Raw genomic sequence first — 25,740 nt, 5'->3', positions numbered from 1 at the left:
GTTACTAATTAATGGCTAAAAGGAGCATTTGCTCCTCTGAGAATGCTGAATCAGCTTTTATGCAGTGATATGGAACAACAACAACAAAAAACAACAAGTACTGCAAAGCATGCCAACGGAAACTCAACACAAATTTTCTCATTCTCTGTGATGTTTTTATATGAAAATCTTTAAGAGTCCTTTGAAAATGGTGATGTTATTGAATTACCAGATCATGAGTAAACATGCTGACTCTGAGTCTGTAACACCAAAAGTTTCACTGGCCCTCGCTACATAAATGTCAGGGTAACTGTAACAACCCACGTATAAAGATACAAGCAGAGCAGCGTCTGTTCATTCTCAAAGCAGCATCAATTATTCATCCACGATGCCGTTCCGGTGTGCTGCTCCACGGATCGATGCCTCAGTAATGTGGACCGATATGAGCTCCTGATCTCGACCTGGCTGCTGCAGGTTAATGGGCTGACTGGATTTCATCCACTGCTGGAGGAACTTCCTGAGTAAAAAAGTGCTTCTGCTTATAGTATTACTGGGGTTGGTATCAGCACACGCTAGTACATAACAGCAATAACTTTAAGACCAGCAAAAAGTTCACGACCTGATGTTCAGATAAAGGTGGGACTTTCATCATTTCTGACTGGTTTTGTTAGCAGATCTGTAGCCACAGCTGCCCTTTTGTTCTCAGATGACGCTCCACAGCGTTTGAACTGATCATTTTCCCACAATCTGCAATTGGCATTTTACTGAGTCAGCATCAATCCTCCCCACAGAAAGCTTTAAAAGACTGGAGTAGTTGCAAAGTTTGAAGTCAGAATAAAATGAATGGATGTTTCCAGAGTTGCTACACGTCGTCTCTGGTTGTGTGATAATGTGAGGTGCATCAAATATTCAGTCCGATGGAAGTGTCACTACATTATCCGAGATGTCAGGATTTATTGATGATCACCCTTTATCTGCAGGGGCAAACAGATGCCCCCCACACACGCACACGCACACGCACACACACACACACACTAAACCACTGGGAGTAATATTATTTGTCTCATAGATGTAGTCGATTTGTATCATGAATTATACATCCTCCAAAATGTCATTTATAGTGAGCATCCCACTCCAACTCAGATGCTTGACTTCCCTGTGATGTATGAGACCTTTCAGGAGCACTCGCAAACAGAGGTCCAACTCCAAGCTTGAGCAATCAATGGAGGGGAGTGGGATGATAGGCTATGAGATGAGATGAGATAAGACAATCACTGGGAGAGCATAAACTTTCGACAAGTGCCAAATATCTTCTTTTCCAGATATTGACAGTTGTCTAAATCAGTGATCCTGATCATGGTACAAAATTTTAAAGGCTTAGAAGAAATGTCTTTCCCCATTATTAACCTTACAGTAGGTCCAAATGTATGGGCACCACCATTTTTTCGAGGAGGGATTAGGTAAAAGGAGATACAATAATGTAAGAAGATAGTGAGACAATTTGGAATGAGATGCTATGAGGTAAAATGAAATGATTGAAGAACGGATGTTAATAGATGAAGGGAAATGAGAAGAAATAAAATGAGAAATGGTGAGATAAGATAAGAAGACTAGAAGATGAGAAATATGGGGTTAGATCAGGGGTCTGCAACCTTTACTCTTTAAGGAGCCATTTTGCCTAATCTCGACTGGATTAAAGTCCTTCCGGAGCCGAAAAAAAAACCTTCTCATGAAAACAATACAGCGTATAAAATTCTATACAATTAAAATAGTATCGAATAATTTTATGAGTTAATGGATTTGAAGGGCTACAAAAATAACTTGAAGTTGATAACACATTATCAACTCCAACTCATGCTAATTTCTTACAACATATCAAGCATGCATATTAAGCCGGTATGTTAGCAGTTAAATAAATCTTTCCCCACACAAATAAAGTCTGTATTTTTTTCCAGAATAGTCTTTTTTGTTATTTAAGTTATCTTACCAGAGATTTAAAACTGAAGGTTAGCCACAGGTGTAAGGAAAGTTAATGGTCTGTAGATGTTACAGGAGTTGAAGTAGGACGGTGGCAGAGTTATTCATTTTTAGGTTAACCAATTGTTTTATCATCATTTTATTTGAAGTTAATGTCATTATTCACCAGTACCCTCTGTAGGAAATAATTCATTTTCTTATTTTTTTAAATCGTCAGAGAGCCATTGCAAAAGAGTCAAAGAGCCACATGAGGCTCCAGAGCTGCAGATTGCAGACCCCTGGGTTAGATGCTATGAGATGAGATTAGATAAAACAAGATAAGATAAAATAAGAATATGGTGATACATTTTGGAATGAGATTGTGATGAAATGAGAAGATGATGAGAAATTTGGAGTGAAATGCTATGAGATTAGATGGCCTTAAGTAAAAGGAGATGCAATAAAACAAGAAGATGGTGAGAAAATTTGGGATGAGATTGCGACGAGATGAGATTTGACAATGATGAGAAGTTTGGAACTGAATGATATGCATTAAAATGAGATGATAGAAGAAGGGATGTTAAGAGATGAAGGGAAATGAGAAGAAATAAAATGAGAAATGGTGAGATAAGATAAGAAAACTAGAAGATGAGAAATATGGGGTTAGATGCTATGAGATGAGATTAGATAAAACAAGATAAGATAAAATAAGAATATGGTGATACGTTTTGGGATGAGATTGTGATGAGATGAGAAGATGATGAGTAATTTAGAGTGAAATGCTATGAGATTAGATGGGATTAGGTAAAATGAGATGCAATAAAACAAAAAGATGGTGAGACAATTTGGTATGAGATAAAATCAGAGGAAGATGAGATGCTATGAGATTAAATGCCATGTTGTGATGACTGTCATTGTGTAATCTGTGGATGCCAGGAAGAATACCTTATAGCTTATGTAATGCTTAAAGCTGCTATCCGGAGAGAATGTCTCGATGTCCCGCCTCCAGCAGCTCTACTTCCTCCCCTGCCTCTGCCAATCTACCAGAAGCTACGCCTCTACGTTTGTACACGCGCATTGCGAAACATAACAAAGTCGCATAACTACAAAAACTACACATTTATTGTTAGAGTGTCATAACTTTTTATTAAAACATGTTTATTACCTGTCCATGAGAAATGTCGCCAAATCCTGGTCCGTTAGAAATCCTTTTAAAAGCAGCAAGTCCCTCCACCTTTGAAAAGCAGCTCAGAGATAAATTCTGTTGCTGTCACGAAGACGTTTATCCACAAGCTTTGTACGCAGACTTTTCTTTTCTTTTCTTTTTAGTAGAAGTTTTATACATTGGCAATCGTGGAATGGGTAACCGGAGTTTTGGAGCGCTCCTCCATGACGCTATGCTGCTCAGAATACATGTTTGCTGATGTGACGGTGCACACGCATTCACTGTGATTGACAGTGGCTCGCTCCAGGAAGTCAAAGCCTTTTGGCTGGGCAAAGTCGGCGCTTTCTTGCATTTGTATAGGGGTCTATAGGACGAAGGCAGGACTTACATACATTAATGTATATAAATGACCACCGGCAATAGAACATAGTGAAAGAGTAGTTAGGTATTTTTTTGCATTTCAAAAGAATGATACATAAACACAGATTTCTCCGAAACTCCGTCTTTAAAGCTGATATCCATCTATTATCTATAAATGTGTAGTTTTTGTAGTTATGCGACTTTTTTATGTTTTGCGCGTGCACAAATGTAGAGGCGTAGCTTCTGGTAGATTGGCAGAGGCACGGGAGGAAGTAGAGCTGTTTGGGGCGGGACATAGAGACGTTCTCTCAGAAACTCCGGATAGCAGGTTTAAGCTAATGGGCATCCTAATAACAAACAAACACACTTCATACACATGGCACTAATACTAACTGGACTGAGGAATACGCCATTGTTGTGCATCCTCAGCTGATTGACTCAAATCTCTCCATCCTCTGGTGCTCTGAGTTAAACTCCTGCCCTGATGAAGTTAAAATGACTGGAGTCAGAACAGCCAAATCAAATTACGGGCTGAAATAATCCACTGTAAGGATAAAAAAAAGCACTATAGCTGCTCTTTTTTGGACATCAATGAATGTGTAAAAAGAGGATGTCCTGCTGCCATTTGGTTGATCCCGCCCTCCGCCTCCCCTCGTTCATTCATCCATTCATTCATTCAGGGCCGGCCCTGGCAAAGAGGAAACTGCTGTCCCCTCTGGGACGTGGCATCATAATTATATAGGAAGCAGAGCAGTCAGCGTCTGCCAGAGGAGGAGAGCAAGGCAGCAGGCTGCTCCCAGCATGGAACAGCTTGGACAAAGCATGGACGAAGAGCTTCACCTCTGACACTCTTTGGAAGGTAAAATATTGTTTTATTTCAAACAGATCTGTAAACTTTCTTTATTCCTTATCTTTGGTAGATCTGTATTGTGTCTGACCATTAATAAAAACATAAAAACCCAAAGATTAAAGTGGGACGATGCTTCAGTAGCACTTAGTTGGATTCAAGAGAAAGAGTAGAAAACTACTTTGTTGTTGTTTTATGAAACTTACTTATAGCTAAGGACTCCATGCCTGTGTAATATGGACACACACATTTAAGAAAGCTAAAATGTTAAACGTCTCTAATTCAAATAATTGTAGCCATTCTTTAAGGTAGGGCTGGGCGATATGGACCAAAAATCTCAATAATTTTTCTCCAAATGCCGATATGTACGTTACAAATGTTGATCATATTAATTCAAATGAAGTCTTAACAGAGAGACAATTGTGGGTTCAATTTACTGATGACAAATGCAACACAGGCACATTTATTAACAAACAGTTGCAGAAAATGTGCCATTTTTGGCTTTTTCTCCTATAAGAGACAGCACGTGTGAGTGAGTTCTTTGGTGTGTACTTTTAGTGGAAGGTCTGGGTTAGGACGCACTCAGAAATCCATCATTTTTTTCATGCTCTTCTGAGAAATAGTTAAAGCAGTGACTGTTAAAAGAAGTATTTCAAAACAAAAGAAACTATAAAATGAAAATAAATAATTATTGGTGATATTTGTTATTTTCTGTATTGCCAAAATAGAAAACTCGATATATCTTGAATCTTGATATATCTCCCAGCCCTACTTTATGGTTTTAATAATGGCATCGTAGCACTGATGGATAAAAATTGGCAGGGTTGGGGTCAATTACATTTTTCAGTTACAATTACATTTTCAATTACCCATCTTAAATTACAATTCAATTACGATTTCAGTTACCAGAATTTTTTCCCAATTACAATTAAATTACAAAAATTTATTTATCCTCAGAAAGTGAATTACAATTACGTTCTCAATTACTAAAGTTGAATTACAATTAATCACAATTGCTGAGGTTGAAATAAATAACCTAACAAAAGTTAACCTTCCTCTTGTGTTAGCTTTCTCTTAGCATCTCTTACGATAACGGGTCCTAAATCAGCTGTAAAATACACTAAAAACTAATATCTATCATCTAATTTCTATTGGTTACAGTTGGTTTCAGGCGAGAATCACGCAGTCATGTCGGAGAAGAAGCCTCGAGGATCCGATACTCGTCCCAAATCTGGCCTTCGTAGCTGGAGTGCGGACAGCTACGTTTGGCGAGGAAAGAAACGCTCGAGGAGTTCTCGCAATGGTTCGAGCCCCGGCGGGATGGACTCTGATGGTTTGGAGGAACTGGACGTGCGCTCGACGTCGTGTCCTCGGCGTCGCAGAGAGAGGAAATGCAGCTGCACTCTGAGCGAAGCCCTGACGTCTGCAGATGTCGACGGCGTGTGTTTGAAGGCTTTTTCCCGTCGCTCTCTGAGGCAGAAGTTTCAAGACGCTGTGGGTCAATGTTTACCTCTGCGTTCCCACCACCACCACCACCACCATCATCATCACCATCCATCCAGTTCCTCACGGCCCTTCTCTGTGCTTTTCTGGTCCAAACGCAAGATCCACGTGTCTGAGCTGATGCAGGACAGATGTCCGTTCTCTCCTAAGTCTGAAATGGCTCGGTGCTGGCACCTCATAAAGAGCCACGCCACACATTCACGTGCTCTCACGGACATGGAGACTCCTCTTAAAGCCAGTGTTTCGTCTTCTTCTTCCCCACCGGACACGCCTCTATCCTGGGATGACATCTGCTGCTCTCCTGGACCTGGAAGCACCAGCCTAGAGGACTGGGACCCGTCCTGTCCTCATGGCGGAGCGGAGGGCCGCTGTGGCCACACCGACTACATCCTGGTTCCTGATCTGCTGCAGATAAACAACAGCCCGTGTTACTGGGGCGTGTTGAACCGCTTCGAGGCCGAGGAGCTCCTGGAGGGCCAACCAGAGGGAACCTTCCTGCTTCGGGACTCCGCGCAGGACGAGTTCCTGTTCTCCGTTAGCTTCCGTCGATACAGTCGCTCTTTGCACGCGCGAATCGAGCAAAACGGCAAACGTTTCAGCTTTGATGTGCGCGACCCGTGCATGTACCGCGACCCCAGCGTGACGGGACTCCTGAGGCACTACAGCGATCCCGCCACGTGCCTCTTCTTCGAGCCGCTGCTTTCGCGACCTTTGCCACGGAACTTCCCGTTCACCCTGCAGCACCTGTGCAGGGCGGTGATCTGCAGCTGCACCACCTACCGGGGCGTAGACACTCTGCCTCTGCCTCCTCAGCTCAGGGAATACCTCAGACAGTATCACATCAAGTGTGACGGAGCCTGCACAGAGTAGACAGGAAGCCTGGGGATCAGGACGCACACGTGGGATCAATGTTGGCATTTAACAGCTCAGAAAATGCAGAATATGAGCTCTGTCATTTCAGGTTCAAGTTCAGGTTACTTTATTTTTACTCTTAGGTATTTATTTAATTTACTAAAACCACAATAAAGCTGTTATTAAGTCAGTGATACTCAACATGTTATGTCTTAACTTTAATTATTATTTCCCCAGAAAACCTTAAAAGGGGGAAACTTTCTAACCCCTTTTTACATTTTTTTTTGGCCATTTTGCAAATTTTTTTTGTCCCATTTTGACACTTTTTTTGTTTTATCAGATTTTAGCTTTTTTTGCCAACAAATACTGCTTTTTCCTAATTTTTGTCACACTTTTATCCAATTTTTGTCCATTCTATGACCATTTTTATGCCACAATATATCCAAATAAGCCATACCTTTTGCCCAAAAAAGAACACTTCTTTCCTTTTTCCCCTACATAATTTTTCTTTTTGTTTCATATTTTTTTCTTTTTGTTCCACATTTTTTGGATCTTTTTCACTATCGTTTGCCACATTTTCGCCGATTTAAGCTACCTTTTGCCACTCTTGATTTCACTCTTTTCTTGCCACATTTTTGCCCCTTTTTGACAACTTTTAGCCACCTGTTACTCATTTTGTGTCACTTCACTTACACTTTACTCATCTCAGTTAACTCTTGGTTTACCTTCTTGGAACGGCGGCTTTGTAAAATGGCTGGCTGTGATTGGCTCGATCACCATTCAATCAATCTAACTGGCCAATATGTTTTCATATATATAATCTCTCAGTAAAAAGCGAGGGGGATGTGTTTTTTGTTTTTATGAAAGTGCGGGTGTCCCATCCCCTGCATCCCCCATGGGAGAGTGGGGGGTTCGGGCAAGCCATATATAGGTTAAAATACCTTTGGTTCCACAAATGAGGATTAAAGATATATAAAAGACAAAGATAAATATACAGAAAAAAACAGATAAGAGCAAATAAATAAATAACTTATGTGCAACAACGTGCTATGGGTTCAGTGCTGGAACAGCAGCAGGAATGAAGCTGTTTTTGAGTCTATGAGTCCTACATTTTGGAACAATGAACCTTCTGTTCAAATTTCAGCTTCCAGTCAATGATGGCCCCAGAGATATTCGTACGACTCCACGACCTTCGATCAAAGTACCCTGGAGCTCATTAGCTTTCCTCCTGAAATCAATGGCCATGTCCTTAGTTTTTGGTCGTGTTTATTTGCAGGTCAGATTCCTCACACCAGTGAACAAAAATCATCCATTACTGTTCCATGGCTGCTCTCGCCTTCCTGGAGGAGGCCAACAATGACTGAATCATTCATTTGATGTTTCGCTCTGAATCTAGACACTGAAGTAACAACAGGGTGCTTTTTGGGTCCGGTCTGTGTTTGTACAGCTAAACAGAATCATGACTCATCAATGTTTCGTCTCAGATATCTGTGATCAAGCAATGCAGGACAAAAGCCCAATAAATGTCTGTAATTGCTAATAAAGAATGATTTTATGAAAGTGTACAAACCTTCACCGTTTGTGGAAGACTGACTGGTAACTTTGCATCAACAGTGGCTGATGATGGTTTACTGTACACCAAACGTCGTGTCCCAGTTTGTTGTCTGTGAGAAAAACTGAAGGTAAAACACATTTCATGAATGTTCCATAAATTCCGACTACACAATGTATTGTAATTTACACACATAATGCTGCATGTTGATAAATATATATATATATATATTTTTTTTTAAGCTCTGAAAGATAAAATTACTAAGGAATTAAGTTAATTTTTATGGAAACCCAAAATATTTATAATTAAATATATAAAAAACAACATTTTAACATAATAAACAAATAATATGACCATTAAATTGTAAAATAAGGTCATATTATTATGATTTCTTTTTTTTATTCTTTAAAATCTAACTATAATTCTTTTTATTATAATTAAATATGCCATAATGATTATTTTAACAATGTCATACTTTTTAAAATAATGACTTTTTATTTATCTTCCAAGATTTCATAAAATAAAGTAAATTTTTAGTTAATGTCCTTTTCAACAATGGGCATTTTTTATTTCATAATTTATTATTTCATTTGTCTGTTATTTATCAAAATGGTATTCATTTCAAAATGTTTTTATTTATTACATTATGAATGTTTTACGCTTCCATAATAATTTCCATCAGTATGTAAGACATACTGTAGGTCTAGTTGATCCAAAAATGGTTTTCTATTTCATTATATGTATTTGCACTTAGCAGCCTTTGCAGGATTAGGGAGTTTGCATGAGTTTTCTCATCTAAAAACATGTCATTTTAATTAGGAGTAAATGGGAGTGTGTGAGTGATTGAACAGATAAAGTATCTGAAAATCAATTTTTATTGATCGTCATCAACGACAGAGGATGTTGGGATGGAGCAGAGGTAGTGTACTGTGTTACACATAAGAACTCATCATTAGGCTAATCTGTTTATGTTGTTGTTGAGTTCAAACTACAAAAGTTTCAGAATTGGCTGTCGTCTAACTTTTAAATTATTCAAATGAAAATTGAATTTTGCTTCGGTGCTCAGTTCATCTCTTTACAGCATTGGTACTCGATCTTTTTCTGTTGAATGAAAGATTAATGAAAGTACTTCCTCTTGCGCCTCCCCGATGGGGTGCAACCTCCAGTTTGGGAACCACTGCGTTACATCTGGCTTAGGTCACAAAATGAGTCTTCCCTAGGAACCAACAAATGTTGACAGACAATGAAAAGCCACATAGGCACAGGGAGAACATGCAAACTTCACATTGTCTGGATCAGGGTCACCAACCTATGGTCTGAAGGGCTACCAGTTAGAAAAGCACTTCTTACTGTAAATATACTACATTTTCAAGTTGAGGGTACGATAATAAAAACTTGAAAAGGTAGGAAATGTTGAGGTTTCAACATGAAACACTTTATTTCTCCTAATTTATGCAATTGTTTCAATTTCATTACATTTTATAGAATATCCACCTTGCGTTTATAAAATAATATAATTTACATTATACAGTATATCATATTATATATAACATACCACTGTCCACACACCAGATCTGCAACATATTTGTAACAATGTTTCAGTGAAAATAAACATTTAAAAATGTTTAATTTAATACTAAATCTTAATAAGCAGTAAGTACTAACTACACCTCTCATATGTACATATTTATCTTTGTGAGTAAGTTAATCCGGTTTTAGATGGAGCTCATTGGTGACTAGAGCTCCTAAGGGCACCTCACATGGTCCATGCAGGCTACCGGGGGCCCACGGACCCCGTGTTGGTGACCCCTAGGACTGGTAAAGTGTGCTTCATTTTTCTAACCACAAGACGGCGACACAACCATAACAGTGTCCTGCGTGTATCTCTCATTAAAGCCGTTCACACATGGTTTTCAGTGCATTGACTTTTCTACATATTTCTGCCTATTTAATATTTTATTAGCGGCGCGAAGGTGATTCTATAATAATAATAATAACAAAAAGTCATCTATTTGTACGTCTTTAGGAACTTTGAGTTGCCTTACCTTACTGAGGTGAGAAACACGTGCTACCTCCATCAGCTGAGTATGTTTACCATCAGCTGTGCGCATGCGCAAGTATGGGGCGTCACTTACATATTTTGAACATTTAGTTGATTTTTCTTTGAGAGAGAAATTAATGTAAAACAGCATGTATATCACTGTTAAAAACGTGTACACATGAATATATATATATATAAATGTGAATGTTAAATGTAAATATAAATGTTAAATCTAAATAAAAATCTAAATCTAAATGTTAAATTGGCTGCGTGATCGACCAGTTCCCTTTGTATAATTTCTAAACATTTATCTTTACATTTTGGAGACCATCCATCCATCCATTTTCTTACCCGCTTATTCCCGTTTAACAGGGTCGCGGGGATTTTGGAGACCAATTTAACATTTATTTTTATAATTAACATTCATTCATTCATTTTCATTTATTTCAAGTGAATAGTGTGGCAAGAACAAAACAAAGTATAAGCTACACAATAATAATCACATACACTGATGCTTGAAATGGAGTGGGAGAAAAAAAACTCATTGAACCCCACCCCAATCTAACAAAGAATTAATATAAACAAAACATTTATATTTATATTTAACCTTTACATTTAGATTTATTTTTCATGTGTACATGTTTTTATTAATGGTATAAAAGATGCTGTTTTACATGAATTTCTGTCTCAAATGAAAGAAAAATTAGCAAAATGTGAGGAAAGTGAGATAATATTCAAAATATGTGGGCTATGAAAAAGTGACCCAGTTTTTACATTCAACATCCCATACGCGTCGTCATCATGACATTCTTTGGGGAAAAAAAAGGAATCTTTACGTTTTTTAAAACATATAACTAGAACAATCAATACAGCCCATATTTAACAATTGTCTTTGACACTTTCTACTACAGTTAAAAAGACACACTCGCATGTAAAAGGATTATTTCTGTATTTCTTCATGTTTGTCTGATAGGCTCTGAAACTCTGTTGCTTTGGTCTGAACTCAGTGTTTTATGGGTGTTGATATCTCTGCTGTTAATGTAAGAGACTTACACCTGTTCATTTTTGTCTCTTTTTTTCATGTAGAGACTGCAACATCTGTTCGACCTCATGTAAAGGTAAATAAATACATGACCACACATGTGCACAGTTTATAGAGGCTGGTAAACTCTTGGTTGAGTCTATTATAAAAGTCTCTATAAAAACTCCCTTTACACTCACTTTTCTTTCATTTTCTTCTTTTCTCTTGACTTTTCCCAAAGTGTTCCTGAATGCAGCACAGATCACTCACAGAATAAAGTGATTGTCTGAAAAAATGACTTTATTCCTTCAAAAAATATCATGTTTCATACACAATTCACAGTTTACCAAACACACACGCACACATTTGGACACACACATCCGCACACACTCACACACAAACAGATGCTGTTCATTTTTGTAAGGAAAAAGAATAAAATCTTGCTTTCTGTTGAAAAAATGCTGATATGGCTTTTTTTTTTCTTTACGTGATCATTTCAAGTCGAAATATGTCAAGCTGTGGTGCTTTTATTGTGGAGGTTCAGATATAAACACACTTCCATCAGCACTATTTAACTGAACCCAGGAAGTGTTCGTAGGTTATTTCAGAATAAACAAAAACAAAGCTCACAAACAAAAACATTGTAGTTACAAGAAGCAAGTAATTGTAATCTGATTGCATTTACAGCTAACTGTAATCTGATTACATAACCTGACAGCAGACTGTTTTGACCGCCAGTGACAGTAGTCAGCAAAGGTGAAAGTAATGGATTACAAGTACTCACGTTACTATAATTGAGTTGCTTTTATGGGTACTTGTACTTTTTTGAGTATATTTATAAATCAGTAATTCGTACTTGTTCTGTATGATTTTAAAAAAGCAAAGCATATCACTACATTTCTACACCCAACCGTTACTGAGTAAATTATTATTATTTTTTTGTGATTATTTTTGCATTTCTCTTTTATGGTTTGAACATAATCCATATGTTCTTATATTTCTGATCGACATTCAGCCACTTTCTTTAGTTCAGGGTGTGGCTTCTACCTAGTGTATTGTTACCCACGTGGCACATTTGGCATGGCATCGTTCTACAGTTCATAAATGTAGCTTTTCCTGTAGCCTGAGAATTTTCTTTTTTTTTTTACATTTTTGAATTGAATTAACTGGTGTTATTTTATTGTATGAATTGTAGATTTTGACAAACCTTTTATTTTATACAGAATTCTTTGTGGAAAATGAATTAAGTTTGAAATGTGCAAGATTTGGTCTCTTCCTTTTTAAGTTTATACATGAGATGTTTACTGTATGCACGGGAACCTTGGCAAGATTTAAAACAATAAACGTGGGGGGTGAAAGTAATTAGTAACTTTTACTTTGAGTACTATTTAATTGAGCTACTTTTTACTTGTACTTGAGTATTTTATGTATGACTTGTACTTGTGCTTGAGTACAATTTCAATGAAGTAACAGTACTTCTACTTGAGTAGGATATATCAGTACTCTTTACACCTCTGTGTAATCAGATTACAGTTTGGAGAGTTGCTCCTCTACAGTTTGGAGAGGAGCAACAAACTCCTCTACGTCACTGGTCCAGCCAGTGACGTAGCTTCTCCTCATAGTGACTAAAGCACATGATGAGCTCAAGGCATGTAGTGGACCGCTGCTCAAACTGGGCTCTGCCCCCTCTCAGGGGGCTTAAGGACAGACGTGGGGGGGGGAGGGGCAGGACAGGAGTAGACCTCAGTGCTACTTCAACTTCTCCTCATTGTTGTTATTGTTATGGAGGCTGAGGTTCAGGTCGTAGTTGGAGCACTGCCTCAGAGCGCGTGGCATCACTGCCTTACTCACAAACAGTCTCTGCAGGAAGCGGTTGCTGATGCTGAACGGACAGTAGCTGTGGATGAAGTACATGAGTCCCACGCCTGGTCCGGCGTAATAACGCGCCCGGGGCTGCGGTTCCAGCAGCGCCCGGACGATGGCGTCCACCACGGGGCTGAGGTCTGGGTTGGCCTGGCTAGAGTAGCGGTGGAAAAGGTCCTTGGTCTCGTTGACGTAGTCCTCGCCGTAGTCCTCCAGCAGATCCATGGGTAGATTCTGAAGCAGATCCCTGTGCTGCTGCTCCCAGTATGTGCGATTACTGCAATGACCTGGTCCCAACAACAAGAGGTTACTATGACAACCTCATCACCCATGCCATTTATCATCTTCAGATATATTTACCAGGACACAAAGTTCAGAGTTAGGGGTGAACGCCAATAATAAAGTTGATAACTTTTTAATAATAATGGCAAAGTGTAAGTACACGCTGAAACCACTTTTTTCTGCTGAATACATTAATGATTAGGTATGAAGTCATTTGTAGTTTATTAATCCTAGTCCCAGTCTTCACATTTTAGTCAAAGTATTTAAATTTAGAGTTTTTAGTTGTAAAAAGTCAGAGTGACTGCCCTCTATGGGTGAATGCCTGCTATTGCAATGGAATTTTGCTATTGGCTGAGATTAGATCGGTGACGTCACTAACGTCACTGTTGGCCCCGCCCCTCCTATAAAAGATGGGCGGAGGGACTGGTTTCTTGCCTTGGTTGCCAACCACCATAAAACTACACAGAAGAAGAAGAAGAATGGTTTCCTCCATCACCGTCTTCAACGAGCATTGATTGACAGCTTCATGTGGAACTATGCAGCGCTGTTGGGGCGGGGCTGCTGTGACTGGGCGTGTCTTAACTACTCTAGGAGCAACACTCATAATCAAAGCATTTTTTAAAATGTCTCCCTCGTGGCAGATCAGCAAAAATCTGAGGGTGTACTTAGACTTTAAACACATTTTGTCGTATGAGACAATTTAAACCAATAATTCGACCCATTTTCATGGCTCCGCCCCTCTGATCATGGCCTCGGGGTCATGCATGAGCTATTGCCACAGTATACTCTTTGCTTGAAACATCTTCTAAGTTTTCATCAACAAAGAGAAAAACAGCATTTGATAAAGCTGCTGTGTTGGCATAGACGGTTGTTTTTCAGCCTCAAAAACATCTTTTATTGCAGTTCTCTTCTTTTCTGTTAATCAATACCTGTTGACATGTGCCTAAATAGATTTTCTTTTGCTCGAGTTTGTAGATTAGATCATATAATGTTGACAGGAGCAACTAATCTATATCCTTTGTACATATGTGAGCAAAATTTGGTAAAAGTCATTTTTTTAAAGGAGGTGTGTAAGGTGAACATGTGAATGTGGCGGCTTCTGTTGTCTTGAGCTAACCTGTCTTGTAGGAGGACGGCAGCACGGTGGACACATGGACGCCCCAGGGCAGGAGTTCATGTCTTAGCGTGTCGGTGAGAAGATTCAGAGCAGCTTTGGAGGATCCATATGCAGCCAAACAGGGGAAGGGTTGGTCACCTGATCAGATACAACACAGATCAGAGGCCTTGTTTCTAAAGCATTGCACACGCACAAAATGGGAACTGAGAGATGTTTGTAAATGAATAGAAAATGAACGCAGCATGAGAATGTGCATTCTGCAGTGTATAGATGTGTTCCTTTAGTGAACCATAAGGTCCATCTGTGTAAATATGTTCATATCAAGGCTAAGAATGAAAATAAATGCATGTATGTGAACCGTAAAATGTGAATTACTTTATTTTTTATTTATTAGTGATGCCTCTACTGTGAACACCAAATAAATACTTCTTTTTGTGGCCTCTGATATTCCTTTCAATTCTGCCATGAACCATCGTAGAATCTCATTGGTCAGGAGCAGTACATTTACGCACGCAAGCTTTTTTGATTTAGTTTTAGCCATACAGTCTTTTGACTAAAATACAATATAGTTTTAGTGAAATTTTCTTTATCGGGACTATTTTTAGCATATTGTTAGTTAACTAAATAACATTAATAATATAGTCAACTAATTACATTACAGATATAGAAGACTAAAATATACAGGATAAGAGTTTAATAATTTTAAAATATTTCATTCTCACAAATCATCCTGTAATGGGATGGTGTTAATGTTTGTAAATGCACACACAGAAAGATGTGATCAATGCGTAAGACCACATGACTAAAATTAGCCTATGGCTATAATCTGACATATTTACATTTGTTGAATGTTCATTGATATGTACCTTCCCTACTTAAATAAAAATAATAAATAAAATAAATAAATGATCACAAGTTCTAATTGGATTTCGTCCCATGTGACAAAAATATAGTTTCATTTTCATTAGTCGAGGAAAATATAAATAGATTTTGTTAGCTTGTCTTTTTCTAAATTAGTAATAGTCTAGTTATTGTCACTTGATGAAACAATGACGAAAAGTGTTTTAGAAATTGGGAATTCTTTCACATTTTCAGATCTTCAGCGCACGGACACTTTTAGGTTCACAAACTAGCACACGCACACACACACACACCTACCAGCAGGGCTGGAGACAGTGACGATGCGTCCTCGGGATTGTCGTAGAAGTGGCAGGAAGCTCCTTGTGACGCTCAACGTGCCGAAAAAGTTCACCTCCATGCAGCCACGAAAGGTGGACATCAGAGAGAGTTCAGCATCTCCGAAGTTGACACAGATGCCTGCGTTATTCACCAGCCCCCACAAACCTGAAACACACACGGAGTTCATTAGACTCAAAACCCTCTCAGGCCAATGCTCAGTCACAAGGACTGTCACGACCTGCAGATACGTTGCATCTTGTGTGTCATTGTGTAATATTGAGTCCGTTTTTAGTATTTCTTTAGTGTTTTTAACCTTGCATTTATATATAATTAGAAAATTCCCTTTTGAGTTTGGACTGATCATGTATAGAAGTGTCATTCATCGTTGGTAAAGTCCTGCTTGTAAAAATGCTTGCGACAAACTTTAGAAGAACAGACATTTGTCAGTACAACCACCGACTCTGTCAGAAACTAGTCACAGAATAACATGTTCACTCGCAACATTCATAACCGTAACTCATACAACTGACTAATGCGATCAAAGGTTAGAATCTTCCTGATTTTGAAGATACAAAAAAATGTTAAAGAGCCTAATTTTCACTATTTCAGATGTCGGCAGATCATTTTAAATACTGCATGCAGCACGTCACAATGTTCATTCTGCAATGAAGCACACAAGTATGATAATTATACCAAGAATAAAACAACACTAACAATCGCGCAACTTCTTTACATTTCTCGTTTTTCAAGATTTGGAAGAACAAAGATCATTTCAGAGTGTGAGTAGGAAACAAATTAACATCATAGGTCTGGGCGATAAAACAATAATGACATATATCGCGATAGAGATGTAATCAATATTAATAGAAAATTTGTACGATAAAATATTCGATAATTTCATTGAACTCCGTTTAAAAAAAACCAGCAACAGCCCCCGCAAGGCATTCTGGGAGATGGAGGCAGATTAACGGCTTGAGCCTCTCCATAGTAGCGGTGTACATAAGTAGTTTCATGTTTCACCACCTGAAATGATGACCTAAGCAAACGCCATGGTCAGTGCTGAAGGCGTGCCAACATGTAACATGTACTGACATATTACTGGTGTTCATTTCATGTCACAGATGTTAGTTCTACCTCAGGTGTGCACTGATTTACTATTTACAAAATGCGTTTTACATTTTGTTTGATGAAAAATTTATTTAATCTTTATATTTTCACATTGAACAGTTTATTTTTTTGTTTTTTCCCCCCATAGTTTTGTTGACCTCTTTAAGTATTTCTATTTGACCTTTTTTCTTCTACTGTAGTTCTTATTTTGAATAGGTTAAAAAAAAAAAACAGATCAATAATTATCGATATCGATTGATGTGAAAAACTTACAAGGTGATACATTTTTCAGGCATATCGTCCAGCCCTATGACATCATATTATCCTCAGGGCCTCACAGGAGCGGTCACTGATGAGCATTGTTGCCTTTAGTGTAAAGATAGTGGGTTCACAACCTGCTTGTTCAAACTTGTCCCTTTCAGTCCCTGCGATAGACTGACATCCTATCTGGGGGTGGGGGTGGGGGTGAGGGGGGTTAGGCTATTTTGGGAAACAACTTCAGGGGAACAAAGTTTCTGTTTTCATGACGTTTGTAGAAATCTTTATGTTCTGATAACAAACTGATCAACACAGTCAGATGAATCACAGTGAGGACACAGGAGGCCACACTGGAGCAGGCGACCCATCAACCTATTTAAGATCAACAACTACAACCAAACCAGCAACTAGTCCAGGATTAGACAGAGACCAGACTTTGTTGTAGGTCAAAGACCATTCAGGAACTGGACTACCTACCTCGTGGGCCCAGCTTGGCCTTTGTGTCCAGCAGAGCCTGCTGCACTTCCTGTGGCTGTGTGATGTCCACCCTGAGCAGAGTGAGGCGTGAAGAGCAGCTCCTCTGCAGCTCCCGCGCTCCTTCTCCTCTCAGATCCAACACCGTGGCAAAGACTTCAAAGCCAAGGGAATCCATGTGTTTTGCAGTTGCTTTTCCAAAACCAGAATCACAGCCTGCACAGAGCACAAGGGAAGCACTCAGCATCAGTTCTGATATTAACATGATTCTCATTGTCGTTTGAGTCATTTTCATCTGCACAGAGACATGAAACCCTGCGGGGATGCAAACCTCAGCCATAAACTGTATACACACTACACGTGCATGTTATTTTCCAATGGTCCTTATTTTTTCCTACATTCTTCCTTAGCATTTTTGTCAAATCATGTGTGCATTTCTCTCTTTATCGTAAGGGCCCACTTCATATTTATTTCATGCTGTTTATCTATTATCCAAGAGTGAATACTGAAAAAATACATAAATGTACAAAATCTTTGTGGGAATTCTACCTCTGACATATTAAAGACTATTACATTAAAATGAAATAAATTCCATTCAAATGAACTAATTTGATAAATTTAATACGATGAAAACAGATCCTCGACTCCCTTTTGAGTCCACGTCTTGAGATCTTCTGTAAGGAGCAACAGTTTAAGTTATTTAATTCATGTATTCTTGACATTTTGGCCTTAAATTGAAATTTTTTGCTTTCAGAGAATCTTATGAAAACAAATCGTAAGCCTGGAGTAAATTTGCCCAGAAATTGGCCTTAAAAAGAAAATAGTGATGTTGACAATTAATAATCATTTTGTTCTTGTGCTTCGATGGGTGCAAATCACTGAAGAAACTGAGAAACTAATTTTGTCATATTCTACCAATCAACATCACATATTTTATTGTGAAAGTGAGTAGATGTTTTGATGTCAGAGTCTACTCGTGTATTCTACGTAGGACTACGTTCTGTGGGAATGGCCGGGGTCTGCATGAGGAGCAGGAGGTGGTAGAGAGGGTGAACGCTTATGTAACAGGGCCCCTCAGATGGAGAAATAAACAGGAGAGCAATGGATGGGGAGGGGGAGGAGGAGGAGCAGCACCACTGGGAGATGAAGGCAGGTCACACATCTGTCCGAGGGTGGAGGCCTCACCATCTGCTCCAGCTCGTGGAATCAGAGCTGACAGCAGGAGGAGCTCTAACAGGCAGATTTACACTCTGAACTTTGGTTACCTATGGAGGTGGAGCTCTGACACTCAAATAAAGAGTAAAGATCTCATAAACATTGATTGTTGCTCTCTTTAAATCTTTATCAGATGCTTTTATTCTGAAAAGAGGAAATAACCCCAGTGGCAACTCTTTTGAAACCACAAATCTAATAGGTCACACAACATAGATTCATAGTTGATTTTGATCAAACCTTCAGATAGAGAATCAAAACAACCAGCACATGTGGTTTATCGCCTTCGTCATAGCGAGTTTAAATGTCTAATCAATAGTGTTCTTTGAGTGGGATCTATGTTATCCATCTGCATGTTCCGGTACGTGAACATGTGTGGTCATGTGATCAAAGTGCTATATAACAGTTAAACAACCATTAGCATTGAACGAGTTGTTACAAAAACAGCAATCAGAAACCTTCAAAGCGGTCGAGATCAGGGAAACGTAAACTCATCAGTGTGTTTACTTAAGGCAGGAGGGGAGGAGGAGGAGAGATGATGGACGAGATAGCGAGAGAATGAAATGTTAAGGTTGTAAAAATAGCACAAAGACTGCAGGAGAGGGGAGAATGTAACTAAATATATGAGCTAGGGAGGGAAAAGACGGAGTCAAGACTGAGAAAAGAAACTAAAAACCTTCACCAAATAATTCTTACTGATACAATGAAGTAGCACAAGCGCCTAAATTAGTAATTAGTTTTATATTTACATTTATAAAACTTCAGGAGAACATATTTACTGATAAGATGAGTTCATTATTTGACACAGGAAATGAGAGAAGACCACTCAGTTGTATTTGGGATGTTAAGTCAGCAACTTCGTCAATACTCTTGACCAATGCAAAAAGTTTCACTTCCACCTCAAAGTTCAAGGACCAACGGATTATTAACACCATCAATACTGGCACACAAACAGCAGCAGTACTGTCCCACTGTGAATACTGGTTTTAACCACAATGTCGGTGTTTGTCGCCCGTACTCATTGGAAATGCACTAAATAAGAGTAAATCCTGTAGGTTGATACGAACATGTATGAACTTTCTGCAGTGGTAATAGACAGTAGGAATGATGGACAGTCCAAGTTAGGGGAAAGAAGGAGACTTGGAGCAAGACTTTACCGCAGACGGGTAATGTTTAAAGGGAAAGAACCAGGTTTAAATTGTAAAGTGGTGCTGTACATGTTCCAAAGCTGACCATGATATGATAACATTCATAAAAATGAACTACGATGGTCTCAGCAACCTATTTCTTTGGGATCTCACCTGCTCAGGATTAAAGTGGTTGTTTTCAGACCACTATTACCTTGATTTGGGCCCGAAAGTTTCTGAACTTTGAGGAATTTTGTTCAGTCAAAGCGGGTGGATGTAGGAAGGTTCAACACTCTAGTCCAGTCTGTGAGTCAAGGAATAATTTAAAACAAAGAACAAAGGTGAATTTAAATTAACAGCAGGAAACTTCTGCTCAAATGTGAAACCACTCGCAAAAATATGAGAAAGATTTGGAGTTTTATCTTGATTGTTCTTTTCCAACAAACCACAGGGTTTATTCTGAAGTCTGCAGAGTTTTCCAGTATGTCTATAGGGCACAGAGCAAGAACTAACCATTCACACAATTATTCACTCCCACGGGTAACTTCATCTACTAATTAACCCAGAAAACATGCTCTTTTATTGTGGGAGGAACATGCAAACTCTACACAGAAAAGCTAACCACCAACCGAGGCTTTAGTGCTTACCACCACAGGTCGTATTTACTTCCAGAATCAACATAGGCTTTAAACCTTATTGTCAACTGGTTCCCCGTCCTTATCCCAAGCTCAGAATCAGTCTCAGTCTTTCAAACCTGGATTCGTGTCTGTAAATCTTCAGATTTTATTCTTGGCCTCTGCGTGAAGTAATTAGTTGAGTGTTATAAGAGCTTTACTTAGTCCTTTTTCACCAGCTAACCCTTGATTGGCAAGTTGACCCCAGACTGAGCTCCAGTAGCTTCAGCAAAGCCAATTAGCAGCAAGATGCAGATGGAGGTCTGGTCCTGCTCTTAAGCTGCTCTTTGGGGTACAGATTGGAGGCCAGACTATAATCCAAACTCAGATAAATTCCTGCTGTTTACCCTGACCGACACAGGACTTCAGCATATGAAGCATTAATGTGTAGGCACTAGGTACAGAATGTGAAGGTCTGTGGGCCGTCACAGATAAAACAAACTGTTCTTAGACTCTCAGAACTAATTCACAAGAGCTGGACTGACTTTCTTAACCCCCACAAACTCAAATGTTCGGAGAGGTATTTGAAATATATGAATTTGTTCAAATAAGAGTGTCTTAAAATCCCAGAAAGCATCTACAGAACGGGAAGAACATCGCCCAGGTCAGACACCATGAGTCCTTTGGATCTGATGAAGGTAGTTACAATTATCCCATGGAAATCAGGGTGGAGCAGCTTGAGTAAAACTGACTTTTTATTCCCAGCAGGATATTGCTGCTCCGTTTTCCTGTGTTTTTGTGACCCAGTTTGGTTTCCTGCTGATTACATCTCCTTTCAATCCAGACCACGCCTAAATTGAAAGTGAGCCAACATGGAGCAGGTGGAGCAGGTAAGCTCTATAGTAGAGGGAGAAAGAGAAAGAGACCTCGCCCTGCGGACGCTGCACTGACTTCAACCAGAGTTTGACTCTCTGATAAGGACGCACTGCTGTTGAAGCAGGAAGTGGGGCAGGAGGTCATCATGACAGCTTTGCTGATGGTTCCTGACGAAGGTGTGTAACATCTGCTGGACGGTCAGAATGTTTTCGAGATTACAAGCTTTAATCCAGATGCTGAAGCTACTGAGATGTGATGCTGTTTTAAAGTGACCTTGGTTTATCCAATCTATAAAGTGAAAAAGAAACATATTCCTGTCCTGCATTCTAGTACAAAGTTAAAAGGATAGATGGGTGCATACAAAACATAAGCATATTAACACCTTTTTATCAGTGTTCGTATCTTTTTTTTCCTAGCTTTATTTCTACAAACTGGTGATATGGAAAAGTTAGCAAATGACATCAACTTCAATTAGACAAAATTAAAGCTACTAATGACAGTAATGTTGTTGGGTTTTTTTCAGATAAAGACAGACTAGCATAGGCCTCAAAGATCAATAAATAAAAGATGATCAACTTGCCACTCGAAAGTTTGTGTTGACAGAGAGCTTCATCTAAAGCAGTAAATAGAGAAACTAACAACTTTTCATTTGAGGATCTGAATTCATGTTTACTGTCACAGATCATCAGCCTCTCCGAATATGTAATGGTAAAGTGTTTTTTTTTTTCTTTTTTTTAACAAAGTTCAAATATGTATGTTTCACTGACAATACAAAATAAACATAAACAGGGTTTTGATCTCCATTTTAAAAAAAGCCCTGAGCACAACAAGTAACCTTTAACTCTAGTCTAGAGAAATGGACTGACAAGCTTTGTGAAACAAAAAACAACCGCTCAGAATTAAAGTGTGGATGTAGGAGACTTCTTCTAAAGGTTGTAGGTTTGATTCCAAGGCTAAGCATGTGTTAAAGTGTTCTTTGACACTAAAAGCTGAGTTAATCCCACTGGAGGATTACTTCTTTGGGTGCATATGGCAGCACTGTTGCAGTTGGTGTTAGTGTAAATGGGTGAATTAGTTGCAGGGTTTGCACGGTGAGGTACACCCTGGACAGGATGCAGATGTGTCACATGACCTCATTGTTGACTCATTTAGGAGGAAGACAAAACTTTACTAAGCGCTCTTATTGCAGGTTTAGCTTGTTTTTAACTGCAATATACAACAGAGTATTACTCCATCAACACCGTAATGGAGGTTTTTTTTTAGCAACAATAATCCATTGACACCACTATTGGTCAAAAATGGGATGAGGTTGCAGGGCTCTGCAGAGTGAAGCCAAATCAAAGGAGCCAAAGAGCCACACGTGGCTCCAGAGTCACTGGTTTGTAGAAACATTTCTAAGAAATAATTCACAAAACAACACCACAATTTTTCAAGACACTTGAGGTTCTTCCTAAACAAAGTACGTAAGAACCCAATCATTTTTCCAACTCATTTGTTATTATTTTGACAGACATTTAAATAGGGATGTCCCGATACCATTTTTTCACTTCCAATATGAAACTGATATTGCAGCCTTGATTATTGACCGATATCGATCCGATGTGATTTCAGCACGAATCGTTCATACTTTTGTTTCATATTTTGTAGTGTGAACTGATAGAAAAGGCTTAATCGAGTTTTTCTACTCAAACAGAGAACAATAGTCAGCAACACTAGGTTTTTGAACAATGACCCATTTGTTATTAACCAAAGGGATACATTCATTTTAACCTCAAACATAAGAATATTCTATGATTAAAAAATAGATAAAAAGAATAACCTCAATATATCCAATAAAAACTATATATTATCAGAGGTTTTAGATGCAGGCTAATACAAATATTTTTTTATCAGATCAGACCAATATCCATTATCAATATTGGATTGGGATTGGGGAATCCTTACATTTAAATGTAAAGTTTCAGATTCTTGAACAGCCAAAACATCAGAAATATATAAAGGAGGAGTTGGTGTTGCACTGGTAATAAGATAAGATTTAGATTTGTGCTGACACACAAACATCAAGTAATAAAAACAAGTGGATCCTCATGATTTCACTGGAAGCTGAAAGGGTAAATGAGGTGAACACACTATTGAAATCCAAGTAGTTATTTTTAATGTTGTGAACACAGCGTTAGGAGCTAATTATCTTAGTCTTTGGGAACCCACACTGTTGTTGATGACGTGTTGTGAATGTTTGTAGCTCCATGTGTGCGGTCTTTATGCTCTGCTGTAATTTCATGTGTCAAATACTGAATCTCTGTGGTACACCACTGACCCGCAGTCCCATGTTGGCTACACCTTCACATGTGAGAGTGAGCGCATGTGTGACTCTGAGGGATAAAGTTTGCATTCATTCACAGGACCAATCACATGCTGATCATCCATGCCATTGGCAATTCACATTTTACTTCACGGTATCACTTAACATAAGGCTGACATTATGCTGTCAATATTAATCATTAGCATAAATAAGGTGTCATGAAGGCTGTGATTAAGTGTTGTTCACTAATATGTGACACATTTAGAGCTATGTTGGCAATTTTTGGGTTAGGTGAAGGGACCTAGTGAGGTTAGGGTAACAAACTACACTTAATAACAGCCTTTATGACGCCTTATTCATGCTAATGACAGGTTTAATGTCATAATAATGACAGTGTAAGGATATGCTACGAGGAGAACATAGGGCTGGGCAATATGGACCAAAATTAACATCTTGATATCTTTCCTCAAAATGGCGATATACAATATAAATCTTGTTAATTTGAATTCAAATTACATCTTACCAGAAAGAAATTTTTGGGTTAAATTTGCTGATGCAAAATACTACACTTGTACAATATGTGACATTTTTGGCCTTCTCTCCACTAAGGGACAGCATGTGTGAGTGAGGGAAAGGGCTGGGTTAGGATGAATTTAGAAATCCATCTACTGCTTTTCATGCTGGTCTGAGAAGTAGTGAAAGCAGTGACTCCTAAAACAAGTATTTTTGATACAAAATAATCTATAAATATAAGTATATTATAATTTTCTATATTGCCAAAGTAGAAAACTCAATACGTCTTGAGTATCAATATATCGCCCAGCCCTAGAAAAAATAGAATCTATATACAAATAATCATCATGAGCAAACACGCGCTCACTCACTGTGGCTTTTATTGTGAAAGAGAACACCTCCACATTTCTGTCCTATCATGCAGCCACCTATCGTTCATTAACTTCTTTATTCCCACACAGCAAAGAGTAACATAAACAGAGAGGAGGATCCTGACCCTGAACCCTGTAGTTGGTTTGGATAATATTAAACTGAGCACACAAACACACCTGTGGGAGTGGGAGGAGCCTCACCTGTGATGAATACCGCCTTCCCACAGGCGCTCAGGGCTTCAGGTGACGATCTGATACGAGCCGTGAGGAAAAATGTGGCAGCAATGACCAGCAGAAGAAGAATGGCCGGAAGTGTCCAAAGACGCTCCAGGAGCATGGAGGCCCCCAGCCATGGAAGCAGACCCAGAGACCCACTCAGGTGCCACTTCATGGCCCCGCCCACAAACATGGCCAGCATGCCAGCATACATCCAGATGGACACAGCAGATTTGTCCATCATCTCCACAAAGACGCAGCAGGGGTCACCTGGTGTCACCTGGTTTCAGACGTGCTGCTTCAGGCCCTTCAATCAGTGGAGGTCTCTTAGTTTGCCCTGAACACACTCCCCCCTCACACAGTGTGTGTGTGAGTGTGTGAGTGTGTGTGTGTGTGTGTGTGAGTGAGTGAGTGAGTGTGTCAGAGATTGAGCAGCCACTGCAGAGCTCGTCCTGCTGCTTTGCTCCAACTATCCCTCTGAATATATAGAGGAGCCAAAGGAGGAGGGACTTCAGGCTGCAGTACATCTAATCTGAAACACACACACACAGCATTGATGTGTGTGTGATCCTAAATCTGATTTAATTAATTCTATCTCCTTCGTCCATTTCAGATTTACCCAATCTTAACTCAAACTCTCAAAGTTTGTGTCCCCAAAAGCTTAGAACACACATATAATTGTGCAGAGGTATAAATAGTACTGATATATCCTACTCAAATATAGAAGTACTGCTACTTGATTGAAATTGTACTCAAGTACAAGTACAAGTAAGTCATACATAAAATACTCAAGTACAAGTAAAAAGTAGCTCAATGAAATAGTACTCAAAGTAAAAGTTACTAATTACTTTCAGCCCCCACGTTTTTTTTTTTTTTTGGTAATAAATCTTGCCACGATGCAAGATGTAGATGCTTTCCTGTGAAAACAACTTGTAAGGACAAATCAAAGCAAT

General features: G+C 38.9%; 3 protein-coding genes across 13 annotated transcripts in view; 1 reads left to right on the top strand and 2 right to left on the bottom strand.

The window, feature by feature from the left end:
* Nucleotides 1-10,309, bottom strand: part of LOC114480571 (C-myc promoter-binding protein-like) — a 105,325-nt gene extending 95,016 nt beyond the window's left edge. For 10 of the 11 annotated variants that reach the window (XM_028474877.1, XM_028474827.1, XM_028474885.1 and 7 more), the window contains exons 1-3: nt 10,260-10,309; nt 9,344-9,430; nt 8,233-8,338 (exon numbers count right to left, since the gene is read on the bottom strand). The gene's annotated coding sequence lies outside the window, so the exon portion shown is untranslated. Of the gene's footprint in view, nt 1-8,232; nt 8,339-9,343; nt 9,431-10,259 lie in introns of those variants that run through there. The other variant, XM_028474863.1, reaches the window with a different exon arrangement.
* socs4 (suppressor of cytokine signaling 4) lies at nt 4,183-6,742 on the top strand. Its single transcript, XM_028474940.1, has 2 exons — nt 4,183-4,319; nt 5,469-6,742. Exon 2 carries the CDS (start codon nt 5,496-5,498, stop codon nt 6,678-6,680), a length of 1,185 nt encoding a protein of 394 aa, XP_028330741.1. The 5' UTR covers nt 4,183-4,319; nt 5,469-5,495; the 3' UTR covers nt 6,681-6,742.
* Nucleotides 10,310-12,743: 2,434 nt separating the features above from the next.
* Nucleotides 12,744-25,031, bottom strand: hsd11b2 (hydroxysteroid (11-beta) dehydrogenase 2). Its single transcript, XM_028443109.1, has 5 exons — nt 24,773-25,031; nt 17,560-17,772; nt 15,697-15,882; nt 14,539-14,676; nt 12,744-13,426 (listed from the first exon to the last, which is right to left on the bottom strand). The coding sequence occupies exons 1-5, from the start codon at nt 25,029-25,031 to the stop codon at nt 13,026-13,028; spliced, it is 1,197 nt and encodes a 398-aa protein (XP_028298910.1). The 3' UTR covers nt 12,744-13,025.
* Nucleotides 25,032-25,740: the final 709 nt, after the last annotated feature.

The sequence above is a fragment of the Gouania willdenowi genome, chromosome 3 (assembly GCF_900634775.1).
Source record: "Gouania willdenowi chromosome 3, fGouWil2.1, whole genome shotgun sequence".
NCBI classification, from domain to species: Eukaryota; Metazoa; Chordata; class Actinopteri; order Blenniiformes; family Gobiesocidae; genus Gouania; species Gouania willdenowi.
This window is presented reverse-complemented; position numbering and strand designations above follow the sequence as displayed.

Bases quoted from the DNA above. Each gene is read 5' to 3' on its own strand.
- socs4 (XM_028474940.1), top strand. From the start codon at position 5,496: ATGTCGGAGAAGAAGCCTCGAGGATCCGATACTCGTCCCAAATCTGGC.
- hsd11b2 (XM_028443109.1), bottom strand. From the start codon at position 25,031: ATGATGGACAAATCTGCTGTGTCCATCTGGATGTATGCTGGCATGCTG. The intron at 17,773-24,772 runs GTGAGGCTCCTC...TGCTCTGTGCAG, and splicing joins GAAGGCGGTATTCATCACAG to GCTGTGATTCTGGTTTTGGA. The intron at 15,883-17,559 runs GTAGGTAGTCCA...TGTGTGTTTCAG, and splicing joins GGCCAAGCTGGGCCCACGAG to GTTTGTGGGGGCTGGTGAAT.